General features: G+C 42.3%; 1 protein-coding gene across 1 annotated transcript; it reads left to right on the plus strand.

Moving 5' to 3' along the window:
- The first annotated feature begins 2,046 nt into the window (after positions 1-2,046).
- Positions 2,047-3,468, plus strand: LOC149168156 (uncharacterized). The gene is made up of 2 exons (XM_089424835.1): positions 2,047-2,404; positions 2,515-3,468. Exons 1-2 carry the CDS (start codon positions 2,047-2,049, stop codon positions 3,108-3,110), a joined length of 954 nt encoding a protein of 317 aa, XP_089280961.1. The 3' UTR covers positions 3,111-3,468.
- The last annotated feature ends 16,280 nt before the right edge of the window (positions 3,469-19,748 follow it).

Here is a 19,748-nt window from a genome sequence, read left to right on the forward strand (position 1 = left end):
CCGGCCGGTTCCGTCCTAAACCGGCCGCCGGTCAAGCAAAAAGCGCAGCGGTTTTTTGGAACTGAGGGCGGTTTAGGGGTTTTGGGGGTGAGGGAAAGGGATTTTCCCTCCAAAAACACCCTCACACTTGCTATAAGACACCCCTCTCACTCTCATTTGTCTCACACAACTGATTTGGAGTGTTTGTGAGTGTTTGTGAGTTTGTTTGTGAGCTTGGAGAGTGTGGAGTTTTTGCTGAAGTAGTCATCTTGGAGTTGGAGTTGGAGCTATTTTGGAGATAGTGTGTAGCTGTCAGTGGAGTTGCCATCATCAAGAGGAGGCTAAGGGAGCTACTTTGCATTTCCAGGTAAGGATTTGCACTTGATAATTCCTCATTTGGGTCTGCTGTCCATGAATTATTTTTTTTGTGCTATAAACTTCTCACTTCAATGATCTATCATCTATGCTAAGCCTATGAACTCTCTAGCTCTATGCTATCAAATTTTGTAGCTTGCATGTGCATTTTTTTTCCTACATTTATCATTGGTTTTCCATGTTCCTTAGCTGCAATTTTTTTTTTAAATGGCAGATTTATTTGCAAATTGTTATTATTTCAAGCAAACATGGCTCCAAAAGGAAAGGACAGTGCATGGGCTCATTGTGATGTAATTGAGGGAAAAATGATATGCAAATTATGCCATAAATCTATTGGAAGTGGGGGTATTCTTAGGTTGAAACAACACTTGGCTGGGGTAAGAGGCCAAGTAAAGCCATGTGATGCACCAAAAGAACTGTTAGGTCCTATTAGGGCAGAATACATTGCCAAGCTTGAAAAATTTTATGAGGATAAGGCTAGGGAGAAGGCCATCCAAGATGAAATTGCAAGGAAGAGGGAATTAATGGAAACCATGAATCTTATGAAACAGAGTGGGTATGATGATTATGAGATTCAAGACTCCACTTCTATCCCTTCCACCAATGACCCCTTTCACTATGTTCATCCTTCTGTTGGAGTTGGCCAACCATCAAAAGGACCAAAGAGACCAAACATCCAAAGTTATTTCTCATCTTCTGCCACCATTGCTTCTTCTAAATCTAATCCCACTTCCTCCCAGCCAAGTTCTCAACCCACTTTGGATCAGCATTGGAAAAAACAATGCAAAGAAACTTCTCACCAATACATTGCTAGATGGTGGTATGATTCAGATATCCCATTTAATGCTGCTCGCTCACCTTATTACCAAGCTATGTGGGACTCTGTTATAGCTGCAGGAAAGGGCTTCAAAAGGCCCTAGTATGCATGACTTGAGGGGAGCTCTTTTGCAAAAAGAGATATCTTCCATTGATGAGTATTTGACTGAGTTTAGAGAGTCATGGGTCAAAACAGGTTGTTCCATTATGTCAGATGGATGGACCGATGGAAAGAACCGCACTATCATTAATTTCCTTGTTTCTTGCCCTCAAGGAACCATGTTTTTGAAATCAGTTGATGCATCTGATAGGGTAAAGGATGCAAGCCTTCTATTTGAGCTTTTGGATAACATTATTCAGGAAGTTAGGGAGCAGCATGTTGTGCAGGTCATCACTGATAATGCCTCAAACTATGTTCTTGCTGGAAAGATGCTTGAGGCCAAATATAAGACCATATTTTGGACTCCATGTGCTGCACATTGCATAGACCTCATGCTTGAGGATATAGGCAAGGTGGAGTGGGTAAAAAACACTGTAGAGCATGCCAAGTGCATTACAAAATACATTTACAACCACTCATGGGTATTGAGCCTAATGAGGAAACACACTGGAGGCAAAGAGCTTGTTAGGCCTGCAATTACGAGATTTGCAACTCACTTCCTCACGTTGCAATGTCTCAATGGTCAACATAGAAACTTGCAGAAAATGTTTTCCTCTGATGAATGGTCTGAATCTCGGTGGGCTCGTAGACCAGATGGAAAAGACACCAAAAAGAAAGTGTTAGACACTTATTTTTGGAAAAGGTCTGTAGAGCTTGTGAAAATTACCGAGCCCCTTGTTAAGGTGCTAAGGTTGGTGGATGGGGAAAGATTGGCCATGGGCTACATTTATGAAGCTATGGATCAGGCAAAGGAGCGGATACGGGCAGCTTACAATGACAGGTTAGCTAAATATGGCCGTATATGGGAGATCATTGATAACAGATGGAACAATCAACTCCATCGTCCTATACATGCAGCCGGGTATTTTTTGAACCCAAGGTATCACTATAAAAATCGGCTAGGAGATCAGCATGATGGGGAGGTCAGAGCTGGATTGATTGATTGCTTGGAGCGCATGGTCCCTAACCATGTAGACCAGTTGGATATACATAGACAGCTTACTATTTTCAATCAAGCAAGTGGTACTTTTGGCAAAAACTTGGCAAAGATGGCAAGAGATGTGGACCAACCAGGTAAGCAATTCCAATTTCCATTTTGTTTTTCATTTCAAGTTAAAATTGTTTACGTTCTTTACAATTCAAATTATAAACTAAGTTACTAATTATTGTCTTTTTCTTTGCAGCACATTGGTGGGAGTCATTTGGTGGCCAGTGTCCTCAATTGCAAAGGTTTGCAATTAGAGTCCTCAGTCAAACTTGCAGTGCTTCAGGTTGTGAGCGCAATTGGTCTGTTTTTGAGCGCATACACACGAAGAAGAGAAACCGTTTGGAACAAAAACGGTTAAATGATCTTGTTTTTGTGCAATACAACCTTCGACTGAGGAGGAACCAAATGATGAGCAAATCACCTGATCTAGATCCCATTGTGTTGGACGATATTGATCCAACATCAGAATGGGTGGAGGAGACTGAAGATCCTGTGTTTGAGGCTGATTTTGATATCGACATGGCTTTAGCGGAGGATGAGGCAGATTATGTGGCGGCATCAGAACCAGGATCAGTAGCGGCATCAAGGAAAGGCAAGGAACCAATGGAAGGCACTAGTCGTGCAGGTCGACAAACTCGTGCTTCCACTAGGTCCACTTCTATTGTCATTGGTGGCATTGATACTGATGTTGCAGATGAGGCAGAGGCATCCTCAGACTCTGAACCAGATGATGTCTATGTAGCTCCTGATGATGATCCTGTGTCTAGTAGTGGTGATGGACTTGATGATTGATCATGTGTACACTGTAGACTTGTAGTAGGCCAATGGCCTCATAGCTTGCAGCATTGTTTTTGGACTTTATAGGCCATTTAGAGCCTCATTTCTTATGTATTTTGCTATTTTGTCGATGATATGTATTGCACTCGGTGCCATTTTGATATATTCACCTTTGCATGGTATATAAATGAGCAAACTTTGCATATTTTGTCTCTATTGGCTTGGAATCATGGTTTTACATCTTAAAAATAGTTTTGTTTCATTAAAAATTAATTATTTAATGTATTTTTTAAAAACCGGTTCGTTTAGACCAAACCAGTCCCGGTTAGACCGGTTCCGGTCGGTAAACCGGTTAGCTAGGTGGACCGGTTCGGTCACCGGTTCCGGTTTTAAAAACATTGGGTTGTCCTCACCATCAACTCCTGATCCAGTGTCGCTTCTATAGCAGTCAATTGATCTCGGATCTCATTCAGTCCTTCGAGGAAGGTGTCAATCGGTTCTCCCTTCTTCATCTGATACGACCTCAACTGATTCTCAAGCAACATTCTTCTCTGCACAGAAGTATGTTGGTACAATTTCTTGAGAGCCTCCCACATCTCAAATGTCGTTTCCTTCTCGGCTATGTGTGGTACTACATGATCCTTGACCCCGTCAAGGATGATGCTCTTGGCCCTCGCCATTGCCTCCTCGTACTTGTAGTTATCATTGGGGTTGACTGGGATAGATGTTACCTTCAAGGCGAAGTTATTGACATAATTTATGTTAAGTACGGATAAGATTCTGGCCTTCCAGACTGCGAAGTTCGACGCTCCGTCCAGTCTATCCTGGTCTCTTACTCCGTGTAGTGCCATGATGCTCCTCTACTTCCCTCCTGGAAGTTCTCTGTTCGACTCCTCTGAGTCTCTACTTCCTGTCTGGAAGTTCTCTTCTGGACTCCCTCTGAGTCCTGATTTCCCTCCTGAAAATCCTTCTGTCACTGTCGAGATACCCCCTACTCCGATTGTCTTGTGCAACCGCACCACTGATTTGGGTTCCTCGGCTAGAAACCCTCGGTAGCAACTCCTCTTGGCCTTGCTATGTCAGATATTGTTTTGACTACAGTACCTCACTAGCTCCACTTTGCAATATTCCCATAGCCTTCTAAACCCCAACAACCTGAAGGTGAGAGCTCCCAGGCTCTACGCAATCCCGACACCAGCAACCCAGCCTCCTTAGTCAACCCTCTACTGCGTGGCTTTGCATGAGGCTCCCTTTGCCTTCCTTAGCCTCTGCGCTGCCTCTTCCGGTTCACCTTTCACCGCGTCACCCTTCCCTTGTTGCTGCTCTGTTATAAACAACTTCTGTCACATCGGGACAACTATTTTCTGCTGTTATCGCTCCACTCGGCTGATGTCCTTAGTCCTCCTGTGATGTGTAATCACACTCTGATACCATGTTGAAGTTTCTAAATTTACTTATTTAGAAATCCTCCATGCACTTTATTTGATTTATTCCTACCTACTTGTTATTTTCCTTAACAAGTTATTTACAATGTAAATACTGAAAATAAACACTAGTGCATGCTCAACATATTACAAATTAGCAACTGAAAGAAATAGAAACAAACACACCATATGACATCGTTATTTTTGGACTAATGTCCCCGGAAAAACCCAATGTGGGAAAACCGGTGCAGCTATCTGAGGGTTTTTTTATTAAGCAATATCAGAGTACAATATGGGTGCCGAAATTGGCCTACCCATCAGAGAATTTCCTTGGCAGTAATACCTCTCAGTTTCTGACAAATCTCTTGGCTGAAACCTCAGATAATCCTTTCGACAGCTACTCAGCACAAATCTGCCCCAGAAACCCCAACGTCAGCCTCTCTTTGCACTACGTCAGCCCCTCTCTGCCTCACGTTGGCCCTGCGTCACCCCGAATGGGTATGCGCCAGCCCTGGGAGGCCCTACGTCAACCCTTTGGTCCTCTGTGTCAAAAACACTGGCCTCTCTGAGGCTCTGCGTTGCCCCCAACTGCCTCTGCGTGGCCCTGCATGATCTCTGGCTGGCTCTGCATCACTCTCCTTGGCTATTGCGCTGCTCTCTCGACACTATCTCTGCCTCTCTGTCTCTCTGTACTCAATGCCCCTCAGTTGCATCTCTGCATCACTAATTCTATCTCTCTTAGCAAACCCCACTCTAGAGAATAGAATGACTGATCACTCTGGTGTATTCTCCAAGTGACCTTCAAGCCTCCTGTTATACTTTTCCTGTTGACATATCAACGGCCGAGATTAAGTCCCTAATCAACGACTAAGATTAGATCTGGCTTGATCCATGTCTTTTGGACCATTCTAACACAGTTTCATATTAATACACATTAATATTTTATTTTCCCTAAGTTTAGACTTAGGGACTCCATTAAAAATATTAATTATTTTAATGTCTCCTGAACTGTTTAGAATCTGCCCAAACCCTTTCTAGGTATTGGAGATCTCATGTGCCCCAACCTCTCCACTAAATTTCGTGGCTAGAGCACAACTGATGCTACCCCAAATCAACATTTACAAGAATAAATTTCATACTTATGAAGATCGAATCTAGTTACACATTTTTCAACAATTACCGGCAACACTTTTTGGCACCATTAATTTTGAGCACCTTCTCTTGTGGTTGAGATTTCCATTCATCTATTGTTTAAGTACTTGATTGTTCATAATTGAAAATCATTGTAATTAAGTACTTAAGAACATTAATTAATCTCACCTTAAGAGCACTCAGATCTTGCATTTGCATCTTAGGAGTAGCCTCTTGCATTAATTAATTAACTTCCAAGCATAAGCTTGGTCGATAGAGAGAGGCCCACCATTCTCATCTAGCTTGAGGAGTCTAGCACTTCTTTAATGGTTAAAACGGTGACCTTGCAGTCGTCAGAGCCATAGTCTCTGCAACACCGAAGACATCAGGTGGTTAGAACCTAATGGGAGGTATCATTAATCAAGCCTTAGCTTGCTTCCCCTTGGCTTCTCTCTCACAACTTACTCTAGAGACTAGCTTCTAATCAGTTAATATGAAGGATACACTTAGAATAGGCATATAACTTAAAATAAATCAAGATTTTGCATCTCACCTAGATTGTAGGATTTGTATCTCATTTAGGATAGTGAAGTATCCTTAAGCAACAACTGTTCATCTAGTGACTTGGTGAAAAAATTGTTTTAAGAAACTAATCAACTCCATTCAAGGCATTGGTCTTCCACAATAATCTAATCAAATCATTTAAACTTGCTATTTCAACCAAGTTGCTAGGCCATTCATTTGTGTCTCTCGGACTGGTTGGTTGCCAACGAGTCTCCCATCTTCACATTTTATAGGGACTACTCCCATAGTTTGTTGTAGGGAGACAACTAAAACAAAGAGCACGGGGATCAGAGTGATGGCCCCGTACTGAACGTAGTGGCGTCTTGCCTGTACAGTTTGGGCACAACATGTACTAAATTGTTGTTTCAGCTAGGTACTTGCACCACCAATCTAGAAGAACAATTCATGTGATTTTATTGGCAAGGAAAAAGTTATAAATTAGGTTTCCATAAGTTCTCATCTTACTAGCAATTTGATTCACAATTAATAAGATGAGGTCAATGAACATAGAATAATAGACAAACATTAAAGGAAATTGGTAAATCAACTCAAAACATTGAACCGTAAATTAGGATGAAAGTATTATGTGAATGAGCATCAAGGTTTCAGATGACACAATCAAATCGAAGAACTTCAAAATATGATGAAGAGAATAAAAAGTAACCTTGCTGGTGTTCAATATTAGATCAAAAATTGGGTCAAACCCTTGCCGACAGAGAGATATTGCCCCATCAAGATGTGGTCAACTGTAGGAAGTCCTAATAAACCATGCTTCAAGGACAAAGCATCATGAAAGGAGAGACATTACTATGAATGTAAAATAAAATTTATAGATATAGGACTTGTTGTCGCCTAAATTATACAAGTGAATGTGACAATGATTTAGGGTGTGGGCTGTCACTCTGATCCCTGCCCTCTCTGTTCTAGTTGTCTCCCTACAATAGACTATGGGGGGTAGTCCCTATGAAATGTGAAGATGAAAAGACTTGTTGGCAACTGACAAGTCCGAGAGACACAACTGAATGTCCTAGCAACTTGGTTAATTTAGCAAGTTTTATGATTAGATTAGATTGCTTTGAGAGAGTAGTGCGTTATTGGAGTCAAAATACTTGCTTTACTTGAATTATCTACCAAGCCACCGGATGAACAACTGCTGTTTTAGGATGCTTCACTATCCCATATGTAATGCAACACCTAAATCGAAGTGAAATCCAAGATCTTGGTTTATTTTAAGATAAATGCCTAACTAGGTGAATCCTTTACTTAGTTATTTTGAAACTAGTCTCTAGAGTAGGTTGTGGAGGGAATCCCAGGGAAAGATAGCAATGGCTATATTAACGATACAACCCCTGGAAATCTTACCACCTGATGTCTTCGGCGCTATAGAGACCATGGCTCTAACGATTGCAAGGTCACTGTGTTAACCACAAAAGAGGGTCTAGACTTCATAGACTTGATGAGAAATGTGGTCCTAAAAAGTCTTTGAACCAAGCTTATGCTTGGAGGTAAATTAATTAGTGCAAGGCTAATCCTAGAATGCAAAATATGAGTGATTAACTTTAGGCGAGATTTTATAAGTGTTTAAGTAAATTAAATTAAGAGCAATGAAGAGAAATACTTCACCCAAAGAAAGTGCTCAATGAACCAAACAGATGGCGCCAGAAAATGTTATCAAGATTACTAATATCACAATAGGTGATGCTCATCAAATGACAATAAATGAAAAGTGCACGAGTCCAATGTTCTTCTTGACAATATTAAAGTGTCAATTAAATAATGATAATCTTTCAAAACAATTAGCATTTACCACAATTACTCTTATCTCAATGTAGATTAGACAAGTGCTTTATGAGTGAATTGATTTGCAAGATTATGAGTTGAGATATGATGCTCACTTGCAAAAAAAAATCAATGTTAGTCCTTTGAAAAGCAATGTAACCACTTTACCCAATAACTGATTCCTCTAGCAATAATAATAACGACAAGAGAAAATTTTCTTTGGAAACCAATGTCATGATAGGTTCTAGCAATGTAACAATATTTTTCGATATCTAAAATGACTTAAAATGACTTGGCAATTTATATAAAAATGGTATGCCTCTAACTAGATGCTAAGATGGTAGTGAAAGAGGGTAGCAAGCTTAATTATGCATCAATTATCAATTCAGTCACAATGCCAATTTAGTCCAAGAGCACTTATCTTCTTGTTGGAAAAATTGATTTATTGCGAGCTCTTTATATTTGTGAATTAGATGAGATTGCTAATAGTGAATTACAACTAGTTTGATCATGCAAGTGTACCTAAGAAGAGCAATTAGTCAAGATAGTTCAAGGCAACAATGCCAATCCACTGCATGCCAACATCATTTCATAGATGAAAAACTTAAAAAAAATTGATGCACCAAACCTCAGAAATATTGTTGTCAACAATAATAAGCCCATTGTTATAGTATATCAACTAACTTGTTTAGTCAAGTTCAATTAGCAGAAACAAAACTTAATGCACAATAACCAAGCTTGTAATATTCTTAATGGAAATTTACAATGACAAACTGTTAAAATTGGCAACTAGGGCCAAACTCCATGTGGGTCATCTTTTTCATGGTTGATAATATTTTTATTAGATTCCACTCGTCGAGAGGTGTAGGATTGATATAAAGATCATCTGATTCCGATAAGTATTTATGGAGACATGAATTTATTTTGATTATGGAATAATTATCACGCCGACCAGCAACTCATGTAGGCTCAGAAGCCCAACAAACACATCTATTCATCATCAGCGTTTGTATATAAATACATGAGGTCTTTTCCTCATTTGGACACTCACTCTCATCACATCTCTCTCTCTCTCTCTCTCTCTCCTGTGCAGAAAAGAGGCTCTTCTCCTACTGTGTAGAGAGGGACTCTTCTCTCACACGTGTGGAAGGAAGGACGCAGAATTTAGGGCTGCAACTGCAGATCGGAAGTTTGACTAGTGTTGACCATCTTTCTCTCTCTCAGAACTGCACTGTAGGTGGAACTGAGTCTGCTTAGAAGGCTGCATTTTTTGGTGAAGGAATCAAGCCAATCCGACGGTCGGTTTGCAAGATATTGTCTGCCCTAGTTGAGGGTTGATCTAGGGTTTGCTGCTGCTGATGTAAATTAGATTTATGTACTATTTCTCTCTGCTGAATTATTGAAGATAAAAGAAAATTTGATCAAAGGGTTTCTCCATCTTGGGGTTTGTCCCTGGCTAGCCGCCACATCTTGTGTCTCTTGTCTTGGCTTGTTTTTCTGTCGATCGTTTAATGTTCTATCTGCACTTTACTTAATGTACATGAGATTGCTAATCTGTGGATAATAATAAGAAAAAAAAGTAAACTGCTCTAAGCATAGAACATACCATAATTTAACATGGTATCAGAGCTGAGGTGAAGACAAAGCCTGAGCAAGAGCAAGAGCAATCACCGAAGAGAAGATTGGCAAGGCTATCCTAAAAGAACTATGGGGTCCTCAACAGTCTTCGCTGCTGAAGACAAGTTTTGTGTAAAAATTTCTGTTTTCCCACCCCGGTTTTCAGTTTCTCCTTATTTCTCCCATGTAGTTAAATGCCCATTCCCATAACCATACATTTAACAGACTGAAAAAAAATAAATATTGCTGAAAACACAAATTCTGGAAATTTTTCAGAATGCTGGAAATTGCAGAATTAAAAATCAGCAATTAAAAACAGCCATTAAAACACATTAAAACACTGATATTTTTGGTCAACTTGACCCTGGAAAACCCCCCTACAACTCTTGGGGAAAACCAGTTAGAGAGCTCTTCTTTATTTCTGAAAATTGTCTTTTTATAGTGAGAATTATTCAGCAAAAATCAGCAAGCAAATTTACAACTTATCTCCTTTCCCGTGCCTCACAGCAATCTGGAAATTACAGCAAACAGGACAGCAATAAATGCTGTACGACCTCCGTTTTGTGTGCAGAAAAATCAGCAAACTGCTCTTCGATTTTTGTGCAAAAATCTGCCTTTCACTATGTGCTGAATCAGCGGTACAAATTTGCTCAACTGCTGCCTTGGAATGTGTGCCAAGCTGCTGTATCCTTCTCCTTCCTGCTCAGAAATCTCTCTTGCTCTCCTTCTCCCAATCTGCTCATGAAAGAATGAATGACCTTTTCCTCCTTTTCCTCCTTTAATATAACTCCAAGTGACTTTTGGGTGATCTCTAAATCCAATGGCTGAAATAGATTTAGATCAATGGTTGAGATTAAATGCTCATTTAAATCTCACTTTCTATTTTTTAATTCACCCCACTTTAATAAAGACCCACTTAGTCATTTATTTCCAAAGTCACTTTTCCTTTCTAATTTTTCATTGACTTTATAAAAGTCACTTTAAAATTAGACTTAATAACTTTATCACTTAAAGTCACTTTTAAATTAGATTTAACTTTATAAAATTATAAAGTCACTTTAGGAGAAAAATTAAATTCTTTTGGACACTTTTCCCTAGGCCAAAGATCAAAGCCTAAGGGAACCACCTGTCCTCCGGTACCAAATTTCAACACTCCCTCTTACCGAGGAAGGTGTTCCTCACCACACCCATCTTGTCTCTGAAGTAGACATGCTTGCCCCGTGGTAAGGCTTTGGTAAGGATATCTGCAACCTGCTCATCAGTGGAAATATACTCAAGCTTCACAGCTCCCTTCTGAACATAGTCTCTGATGAAATGATATCTGATCCCGATATGCTTTGACCTGTCATGAAATACTGGATTCTCCGTGAGTTTAATGCAACTCTGATTATCACAGTAAATCACTGAAGGTCTCAACGGCTGACCAAATAAGCCAAACAACATCTTGCGAAGCCAGATGGCCTCACAACTAGCTAGACTGGCTGCCATATACTCTGCTTCCGCTGAACTCAGTGCTACTGACTGCTGCTTCCGGCTGAACCATGACACTATTGTTGAACCCAACCCAAAACAACACCCTGAAGTGCTCTTCCTATCAGAAGCACAACCTGCCCAATCAGAATCAGTGTATCCTGCCAATCTCACTCCATCTCCCTGCCTGTAGTCCAGACCATAATCCACTGTCCCCTGCAAGTACCGCAAAATGTGTTTTGCAGCCACCCAGTGAACCTTCCTAGGCTCACACATAAACTGACTCATCGTGTTGACTGCAAAACAGATATCTGGTCTAGTGTTGACCAAATACATCAAGGAACCAATCAGCTGCCTGTACAATGTGGGATCCACCAACTCGGAATCCGAAGCATGAAGCTTCTTCCAGTTGGTGATCATCGGTGTCGACATGGGTCTACAATCCTCCATGTGGAATCTGCTAAGGATGTCCACAATATACTTCCTCTGCCCCAGGAAGAAATGCCCCTCCTCCTGCCACACCTCCAAACCCAAAAAGTAATGCATCAAGCCGATGTCCTTCATCTCAAACTCCGCCGCAAGATCTCTCTTGCAGTGCTCTATGAGTCTCTCTGCACCTGTAATGATCAAGTCATCCACATACAGCACCAGAATGAGAGGCTCCTCACCAATCACAATAAAGTAAAGGTTCGGATCTGCCTCACTCTTTGTGAAACCCATCCCCTGCAAGTATGCATCTATCCTGGAGTACCAAGCTCTGGGAGCTTGCTTCAGGCCATAAAGGGCCTTCTTCAATCTGCACACATGGGACTCCTTCCCATGCACCTCAAAGCCCTGTGGCTGCTCAATGTACACCTCCTCCTGTATGAAGCCATTGAGAAATGCGGTCTTCACATCCTTCTGGTGGATCTTCCAACCCATCTCTGCTGCTATCGATATAATGGAGCGGATCGAAGTATATCGAGCCACGGGAGCGAAGGTCTCCTCATAATCAACTCCCTCTACCTGGGAGAACCCTCTAGCCACAAACCTCGCTTTGAATTTCTCAATGCTGCCATCTGCAGCATGCTTTACCTTGTAAAGCCATCTGGAAGTAACCACGGATTTGCCCTCAGGCCTCGGCACCACCTCCCAAACATCATTCTTCATGATAGAAGAATACTCCTCCTGCATGGCCTCTCTCCAGACCTGCTGGCTAGCTGCCTCCTCATAGCTAGAAGGCTCAGAGTCAAGGATGCTGGTAACCATCGCCATATAACTACAAAACCTCTCAGGTGGTCTACTCTCTCTGACCGGCCTCTTCGACTCAGCAACAGATGTGGCATCTCTCAAGGTGTCCTGAAGCCACTTGGGCTTCCTCTTCCCTGAGCGCACTTCTTCCACCGGAGAATGAAACTCCTCCTCCTCATCATCATCAGTAGCCTGAACTCCTGACTGTCTGTCTGCTGTCCTCCTGCCTGCACCTGAACCTGTAGAAGCTGAGGTACCGTGTGAACTGTCCATCAGTGGACTCCCTAGTGAACTGCTCTGCATGCTGCCCGGAGCACCACCCCTCTGGCTCGATGAGCCACTGCTCACTGACGGACCTGACATCCTCATAGATGTACCTCCTGATTCTCCTGATCCCTGCCCACTGGATCCCTGCGACTGACTCAACTGCTGCTGAGGGTCTGGCTGATCCAGATACTCTAACTCCCGTGACCTCCTAAAGGCCCTGTCCTCCTCGAACTTCACATCCCGTCTGACAACAACTCTCCTCTGTGCAGGAATGTAAATCCGAAAGGCCTTTGAGGTCTCACTGTAGCCCACAAAGATACCCTTCTCTGCGGTGGGCTCTAGTTTGGTCCTCTTCTCCTTGGGTATATAGGAGTATGTAATGCATCCAAAGATATGAAGATGACCAATATCAGGCTTCTTCCCAGAGAAAGCCTCCTCCGGAGTCATGTGCCCCAAGGCACGATGCGGACTCCTGTTCTGCAAGTAAACAGCTGTGTTGCAGGCCTCTGCCCACAAGAACAATGGCAACCCCTGATCATGTATCATGGCTTTGGCAGCCTCTATGATGGATCTGTTCTTCCTCTCCGCAACCCCGTTCTGCTGGGGGTTGTAAGGAACAGTGAACTCCCTCCTAATGCCTGCCTCCGCACAATAGTCAACAAACTCTCCAAGGGTGTACTCTCCTCCATTGTCCGACCTCAAGGACTTGATCTTTCGACCTGTCTGAGTCTCCACAAGAGCTCTGAACTCCTGAAACCGCTTGAAGACCTCACTCTTGGTCTTCAAAAAATAAATCCAGGTCCTCCTGGAGTGATCATCAATGAATAAAACATAGTACTCATATCCACTCAAGGAAACATGAGACATCCGACCGCTCACATCGGAATGAATCAAATCAAGTATCCCCGTCGCTCTGCTGTCACTGCTGGGAAAAGGGGATTTGGCAAACTTGCCCATCGCACAACCTCTGCAAGTATCAAAGTGATCAGTACTGAAATCTGGCACACCTGTAGTGATCTCCCGCAATGTCCTCAAGGCTCCATGATACATATGTCCCATCCTGCGGTGCCAAATCTCACACAGCTCAGAACTGCTAGCTCTGCTGTCGGTACTACTGCTCAATGCCAAAAGGGCTGAAATGCAAACTTGTACACCTTTGCATGGCGTACACCTATCACTCTAGCTGAATCAGCTGGAGTGTCCCTGGGATACATCAACACCTGTCCTCCCCTGAACAGTACGTCATATCCTCTGTCCTCCAAAGCTGAGACGGATATGAGGTTCTTCCTCATCCCTGGCACATAAAGAACCTCTGACACCTTCAAGGGAGGTTTGGACTCCCTCTGAAATGTCACTGTCCCCACCCCGACTGCTCTAACAACTCTGTCATCACCGAGTACTACCTCAATATCAGTGCCACTCTCTGAAAGCTCTGAGAAGTACTCACGGACTCCTGTCATGTGACGTGAAGCCCCACTGTCCACATACCAAATACCTGTAGATGCTCCGCTAATCGAGGGAAAAGCATGCTCCCTCTGAACCTGTGTGGCAGGTGATCCTGCACTAGAGGACTCACATGTAGTGAACGCAAACTCCCGGTCAAAACGACCTGCAAAGTCCTCAATCTCAGCTGAAGCTGCCACGTCCTGGTTCTTTCCCTTCTTCTTCTTCTTCTCCGGACACACAACTGCATAGTGTCCCATCTTTTGACAATTCCAACACTTCACCTTGGAATAGTCCTTCTGTGTGTTCCCCGGTTTACCTTTACCTTTGCCTTTGCCCCCACCACTGCTTGTGGAAGCCTGCTTCTTCCCTTTGCCTTTCTTGCCTCCTGCCACCAGTGCTACATCCTCATCCTGCTCAACTGGCTTGGCTGCCCCAAGCTGTCCTTTCCTGATCTCTGTCTGAATGCAATCATCCCAAAACCTCTCCCATGTGGGAAGGGTCTCACATGCACAAACCCCATCAGCAAAGTTCAACCATGAACGGGGGAGGCCATTCACTGCAATATGCACCAACTCAGTGGATGGAATGGCCTCTCCAATCGCTGCCAACTCATCTCTCACATTGGTAATCTTTGTGAGATATCCAGCTGCACTATCATTACCCATCTTAATGTTTTTCAGCTTCTCCTTCAGGACCATCTTCCGGTTCTCATTGGTACTCTGGTAGAGATTGGACAATGCTGTCCACATCTCATGGGCATTGCTCTTTCCTCTCACATGAGGAATGCAATGGTCTTTGATTCCGTCTAGAATCAGCCTCTTACCCTTATTGTTCTTCTTTTTATACTCAGCCAACTGAGTAACATCAGTGGGCACAACAACAGGGTTCTGTGCGGTATGCACCATGATATCCCAGACTTCTGCCTCCTCAAAAATACTCTGCATTCTCTCCTTCCAAACGCTGTAATTTATATGCCCATCCAGCCTATCCTCCACCCTCAATCCCAATGACATCCTGCTGTCCTAAAACTGAAAAATAGCACTGCTGTAGTAAAGATAAAACTGCTGTTTATGAAAAAATCAGCTTGCTGGAATTTTCTGAGTGAAAAATCAGCAACTGTAATTTTTCCTTTTGCTGTCCCAAACTGCCCTTCAGCACTCAAGCTCTGATACCATGTAAAAATTTCTGTTTTCCCACCCCGGTTTTCAGTTTCTCCTTATTTCTCCCATGTAGTTAAATGCCCATTCCCATAACCATACATTTAACAGACTGAAAAAAAATAAATATTGCTGAAAACACAAATTCTGGAAATTTTTCAGAATGCTGGAAATTGCAGAATTAAAAATCAGCAATTAAAAACAGCCATTAAAACACATTAAAACACTGATATTTTTGGTCAACTTGACCCTGGAAAACCCCCCTACAACTCTTGGGGAAAACCAGTTAGAGAGCTCTTCTTTATTTCTGAAAATTGTCTTTTTATAGTGAGAATTATTCAGCAAAAATCAGCAAGCAAATTTACAACTTATCTCCTTTCCCGTGTCTCACAGCAATCTGGAAATTACAGCAAACAGGACAGCAATAAATGCTGTACGACCTCCATTTTGTGTGCAGAAAAATCAACAAACTGCTCCTCGATTTTTGTGCAAAAATCTGCCTTTCACTATGTGCTGAATCAGCTGTACAAATTTGCTCAACTGTTGCCTTGGAATGTGTGCCAAGCTGCTGTATCCTTCTCCTTCCTGCTCAGAAATCTCTCTTGCTCTCTTGCTCTCCTTCTCCCAATCTGCTCATGAAAGAATGAATGACCTTTTCCTCCTTTTCCTCCTTTAATATAACTCCAAGTGACTTTTGGGTGATCCAAGTGACTTTTGGGTGATCTCTAAATCCAATGGCTGAAATAGATTTAGATCAATGGTTGAGATTAAATGCTCATTTAAATCTCACTTTCTATTTTTTAATTCACCCCACTTTAATAAAGACCCACTTAGTCATTTATTTCCAAAGTCACTTTTCCTTTCTAATTTTTCATTGACTTTATAAAAGTCACTTTAAAATTAGACTTAATAACTTTATCACTTAAAGTCACTTTTAAATTAGATTTAACTTTATAAAATTATAAAGTCACTTTAGGAGAAAAATTAAATTCTTTTGGACACTTTTCCCTAGGCCAAAGATCAAAGCCTAAGGGAACCACCTGTCCTCCGGTACCAAATTTCAACATTTTGTGAGAAGTCTGATTATCACGGATGGAAGATGTCTCTCGATCTAACCTTAGAAGATCAAGGAGTGTTGGACCATGTGAGAGGCAATATTGTTGAGCCTCCATCAAATGCACCTATCGCTGCCAGGAACAAATGGAAAACTAGTGAAGTCAAAACAAAGAAGATCATTCAGGACTCTATCGACAAGTGCTTGGTGGCCTACATCTCCGACCTGAACACCTCCAAGGAAATCTATGATAGACTGGTGAGTTTATTCAAAGTTGATGATGCAAATCAAGTTTTGTTTCTTAGAAATAAGCTGAAGGAAATTAAGAAGGGCAAAGATGAGTGCATGCAAGCATATTTCTTAAGAATCATCGAGTTCAAGAACGATCTCCTATCTATTGGGGAGATTATTACTGATAGGGAAATGGGACTCTCAACCCTTGGAGGATTACCATCCGAATGGTACGTGTCCAGGACTACTCTTCTCAACAATAACATAATTCCTAGTTTCGAGGAATTAATGGCAAGATGCATTCAAGAAGAAACAAGGATAGAAGAGCAAGAAATGCCCATGCCTAAAGGTCCTCCTGCTGCCTTTTCTTCTCATGCTAAGAAAAGGAATAATTCGAGAACTAAATCAAAAGGAAAGGCTGGACCTAAGGGTGGAAGAAAATGACGATGCTACATTTGCGATAAAGCAGGTCACTATGCAAGGGAATGCCCTGATAGAAGGAACTCTCACCAGGACGACGATCAAAATCCCTCTCATGGCAATCAAAGGAATGGCAAATCTAATAGCAGAGGTAAAAGGAGTACTGGAAATCAAGGAAGAGGACAACCATTCAAGAAGGCTAGAAATTACAGGTATGAATCTAACACTGTTGACAATAAACAGGATGAATATTATCTACCAACTGCTCTATCTACCTTTGCTCCTCCGGACTCGCTGGGAAATTGGCTTATTGATAGTGGTGCCTCAAGGCACTTCACTGGTTACAAAGAAGTTCTCCATAATTTGATAGAGAAAGAAACTAACCTGGAAATTGTCCTTGGAGATAATATGAAATATCCCGTGAAAGGTGTAGGCAATGTCTCTCTTAAATTGAATCAAGGTAATACGATCCACTTATAGAATGTCTTATATGTACCTGACCTCAAAAAGAACCTGGTGTCCATCTCGGCAATGGAAGACAAAGGCTACAAGGTGACCTTCAGTGATGGCAAGGTACGTGTATGGAAAAACAATGTTAAAGATGCCTTCACTCTTGGGTTTCGAGTTGATTCATTATATCAGGTTGGTGGAAGTCTGCTAGGTGTCATGTCTTGTGACACATCTCTTCAGTCCGAACTTTGGCATCGGAGGTTTGCCCACCTTCATTATAAAGCTCCACCCAGTGTAAGACAAATGGTGACAGGGATGCCCAAATTCCGAGTAGAGAAAGAAGGTGTATGTCTGGGATGTGTCGAAGGAAAGCTCCAAAGGGGACCATTCCCCTCAAGCCAAAGCAAGACCTTCGATAAATTACAGTTGGTTCACTCAGACATATCTGACGCTGGCATTAAGAGGGAGACTACTACACCATATACTCCTGAACAGAATGGTGTGGCGGAAAGGAAGAACCGTACGATTGTGGAAGCTGTCCGTGCCATGCTCCATGATCAAAGACTTTCGAAGTTTCTATGGGCCGAAGCTGCAAACACCGCCGTATATGTACAAAACTGATGCCCTCATCAAGCATTGGGTTCCAAGACTCCTGAAGAAATGTTCACCGGTAAGAAACCTGACGTATCTCATTTTAGAATTTTTGGAAGCCATGTATATTTTCATGTGCCGAAAGAGAAAAGGAATAAATTGGGTGCATCTGGAAAGAAAGGAATCTTTGTGGGCTATGGTGAAAATACTAAGGGCTATAGAATCTATGTATCCAGTCAAAGGGAAGTCGTGATTAGTCATGATGTCACCTTTGATGAAGATATGGCTCTCAACAAGGTGAACAATCTTCCTACTTCGAGGAGCTCTCAAGAGGCTGACACCAGGGAACCAAAAGAAAAAGATGATGTAACAATGCTCGATGTGGATGAACCCATGGATCCTATTGATCCACCTTAGCCTTCCTCTTCTAGGAAGAGGCCCTCTTAGCTTAGGGGGCTACTTGATGATGTTGAAGGACACACCGCACCCTGAGGAACCTTCCGTGAAAGTAAGAAACCTAATAGGTATCAGGGATAGCTGACCATCATGAGCACGATCATACAAAATGAATGAGTCTTCATCATTCTCTGATGCCATCGAGCATCAAGTATGGAAGGATGCTATGACCGAAGAATATGAGTCTATTATGAAGAATGATGTTTGGTAAGTAGTTCACAGACCCCAGGACAAGACAATTGTCACTTCTAAATGGCTTTACAAGATAAAGCATGCAGCAGATGGAAGTACGAAAAAGTATAAGGCTCGTCTTGTCGCTCATGGCTTCTCCCAGAAGGAAGGTATTGACTATGACGAGATATTTGCACCTGTTGCTAGATATACCACCATCCGCTCGATTTGAGATTTATGATCGAAAATCTCATGTATGCAGGTTGAAGAAGGCTCTCTATGGGTTGAAGCAAGCACCCTAAGCATGGTATGAGAGGATCGATAGCTACTTGATGAAGCTGGGATTCACTAGGAGTGAAGCCGATCCTAACCTTTACTTTAAGGTTGAAGATGACAAACCTCAAATACTGGTACTGTATGTGGATGACCTCTTTCTAATAGGTGCAGACCCTCTCATTCACAAATGTAAGAGGGAGTTGGCTTCTGAATTTGAAATGAAGGACCTAGGACTAATGCACTATTTCCTAGGACTTGAAGTCTGGCAGAAACCAAGGGAAATTTTCCTATCTCAAGGAAAATATGTGGTGAAGATATTGGAAAGATTCGGTATGGTGGACTTCAAGCCTGTAACTACCCCGATGGAGCTTGACTTTAAGAAGTTAAGCGGTAGCGCTGCTGGACCTATTTACGAAATGCCACCGAGTATTGTCAACTCGTCGAAGCATTAATGTTCTTAGTGAACTCCTGTCCAGATATATGCTTCGCAGTCAACACGTTGAGTCAACATATGGTTGAACCTCACTGCATACATTGGATTGGTGCCAAGAATCTGTTGAGATATCTTCGTGACACAATTACTTATGGGTTAAGATACACTGCCGGAGATGTGAGACTACTTGGATACACTGATGCTGGTTGGGCAGGCAGTGTGGTGGATCGTAAGAGCACTTCCAGGTGCTGTTTTTCCTTGGGATCTGCTTCGATATCTTGGATGAGCAGGAAGCAAAAGTCGGTGGCTTTAAGCACCGCCGAGGCAGAGTATATCGCTGCTAGCATGGCCACTTGTGAGGCACTCTGGTTATGAAAGCTCTTTAGTGAGCTGTTTGGATTTACATTGGATACCACCGTGATCCTGTGTGATAACGAGAGTGGGATTCGTTTATCAGAGAATCCCGTATTTCATGATCGCTCCAAG

Source organism: Pinus tabuliformis, chromosome 4_2 (assembly GCF_031772625.1).
Source record: "Pinus tabuliformis cultivar Carrire ecotype Pingquan chromosome 4_2, CPIR1, whole genome shotgun sequence".
Lineage (NCBI taxonomy): Eukaryota > Viridiplantae > Streptophyta > Pinopsida > Pinales > Pinaceae > Pinus > Pinus tabuliformis.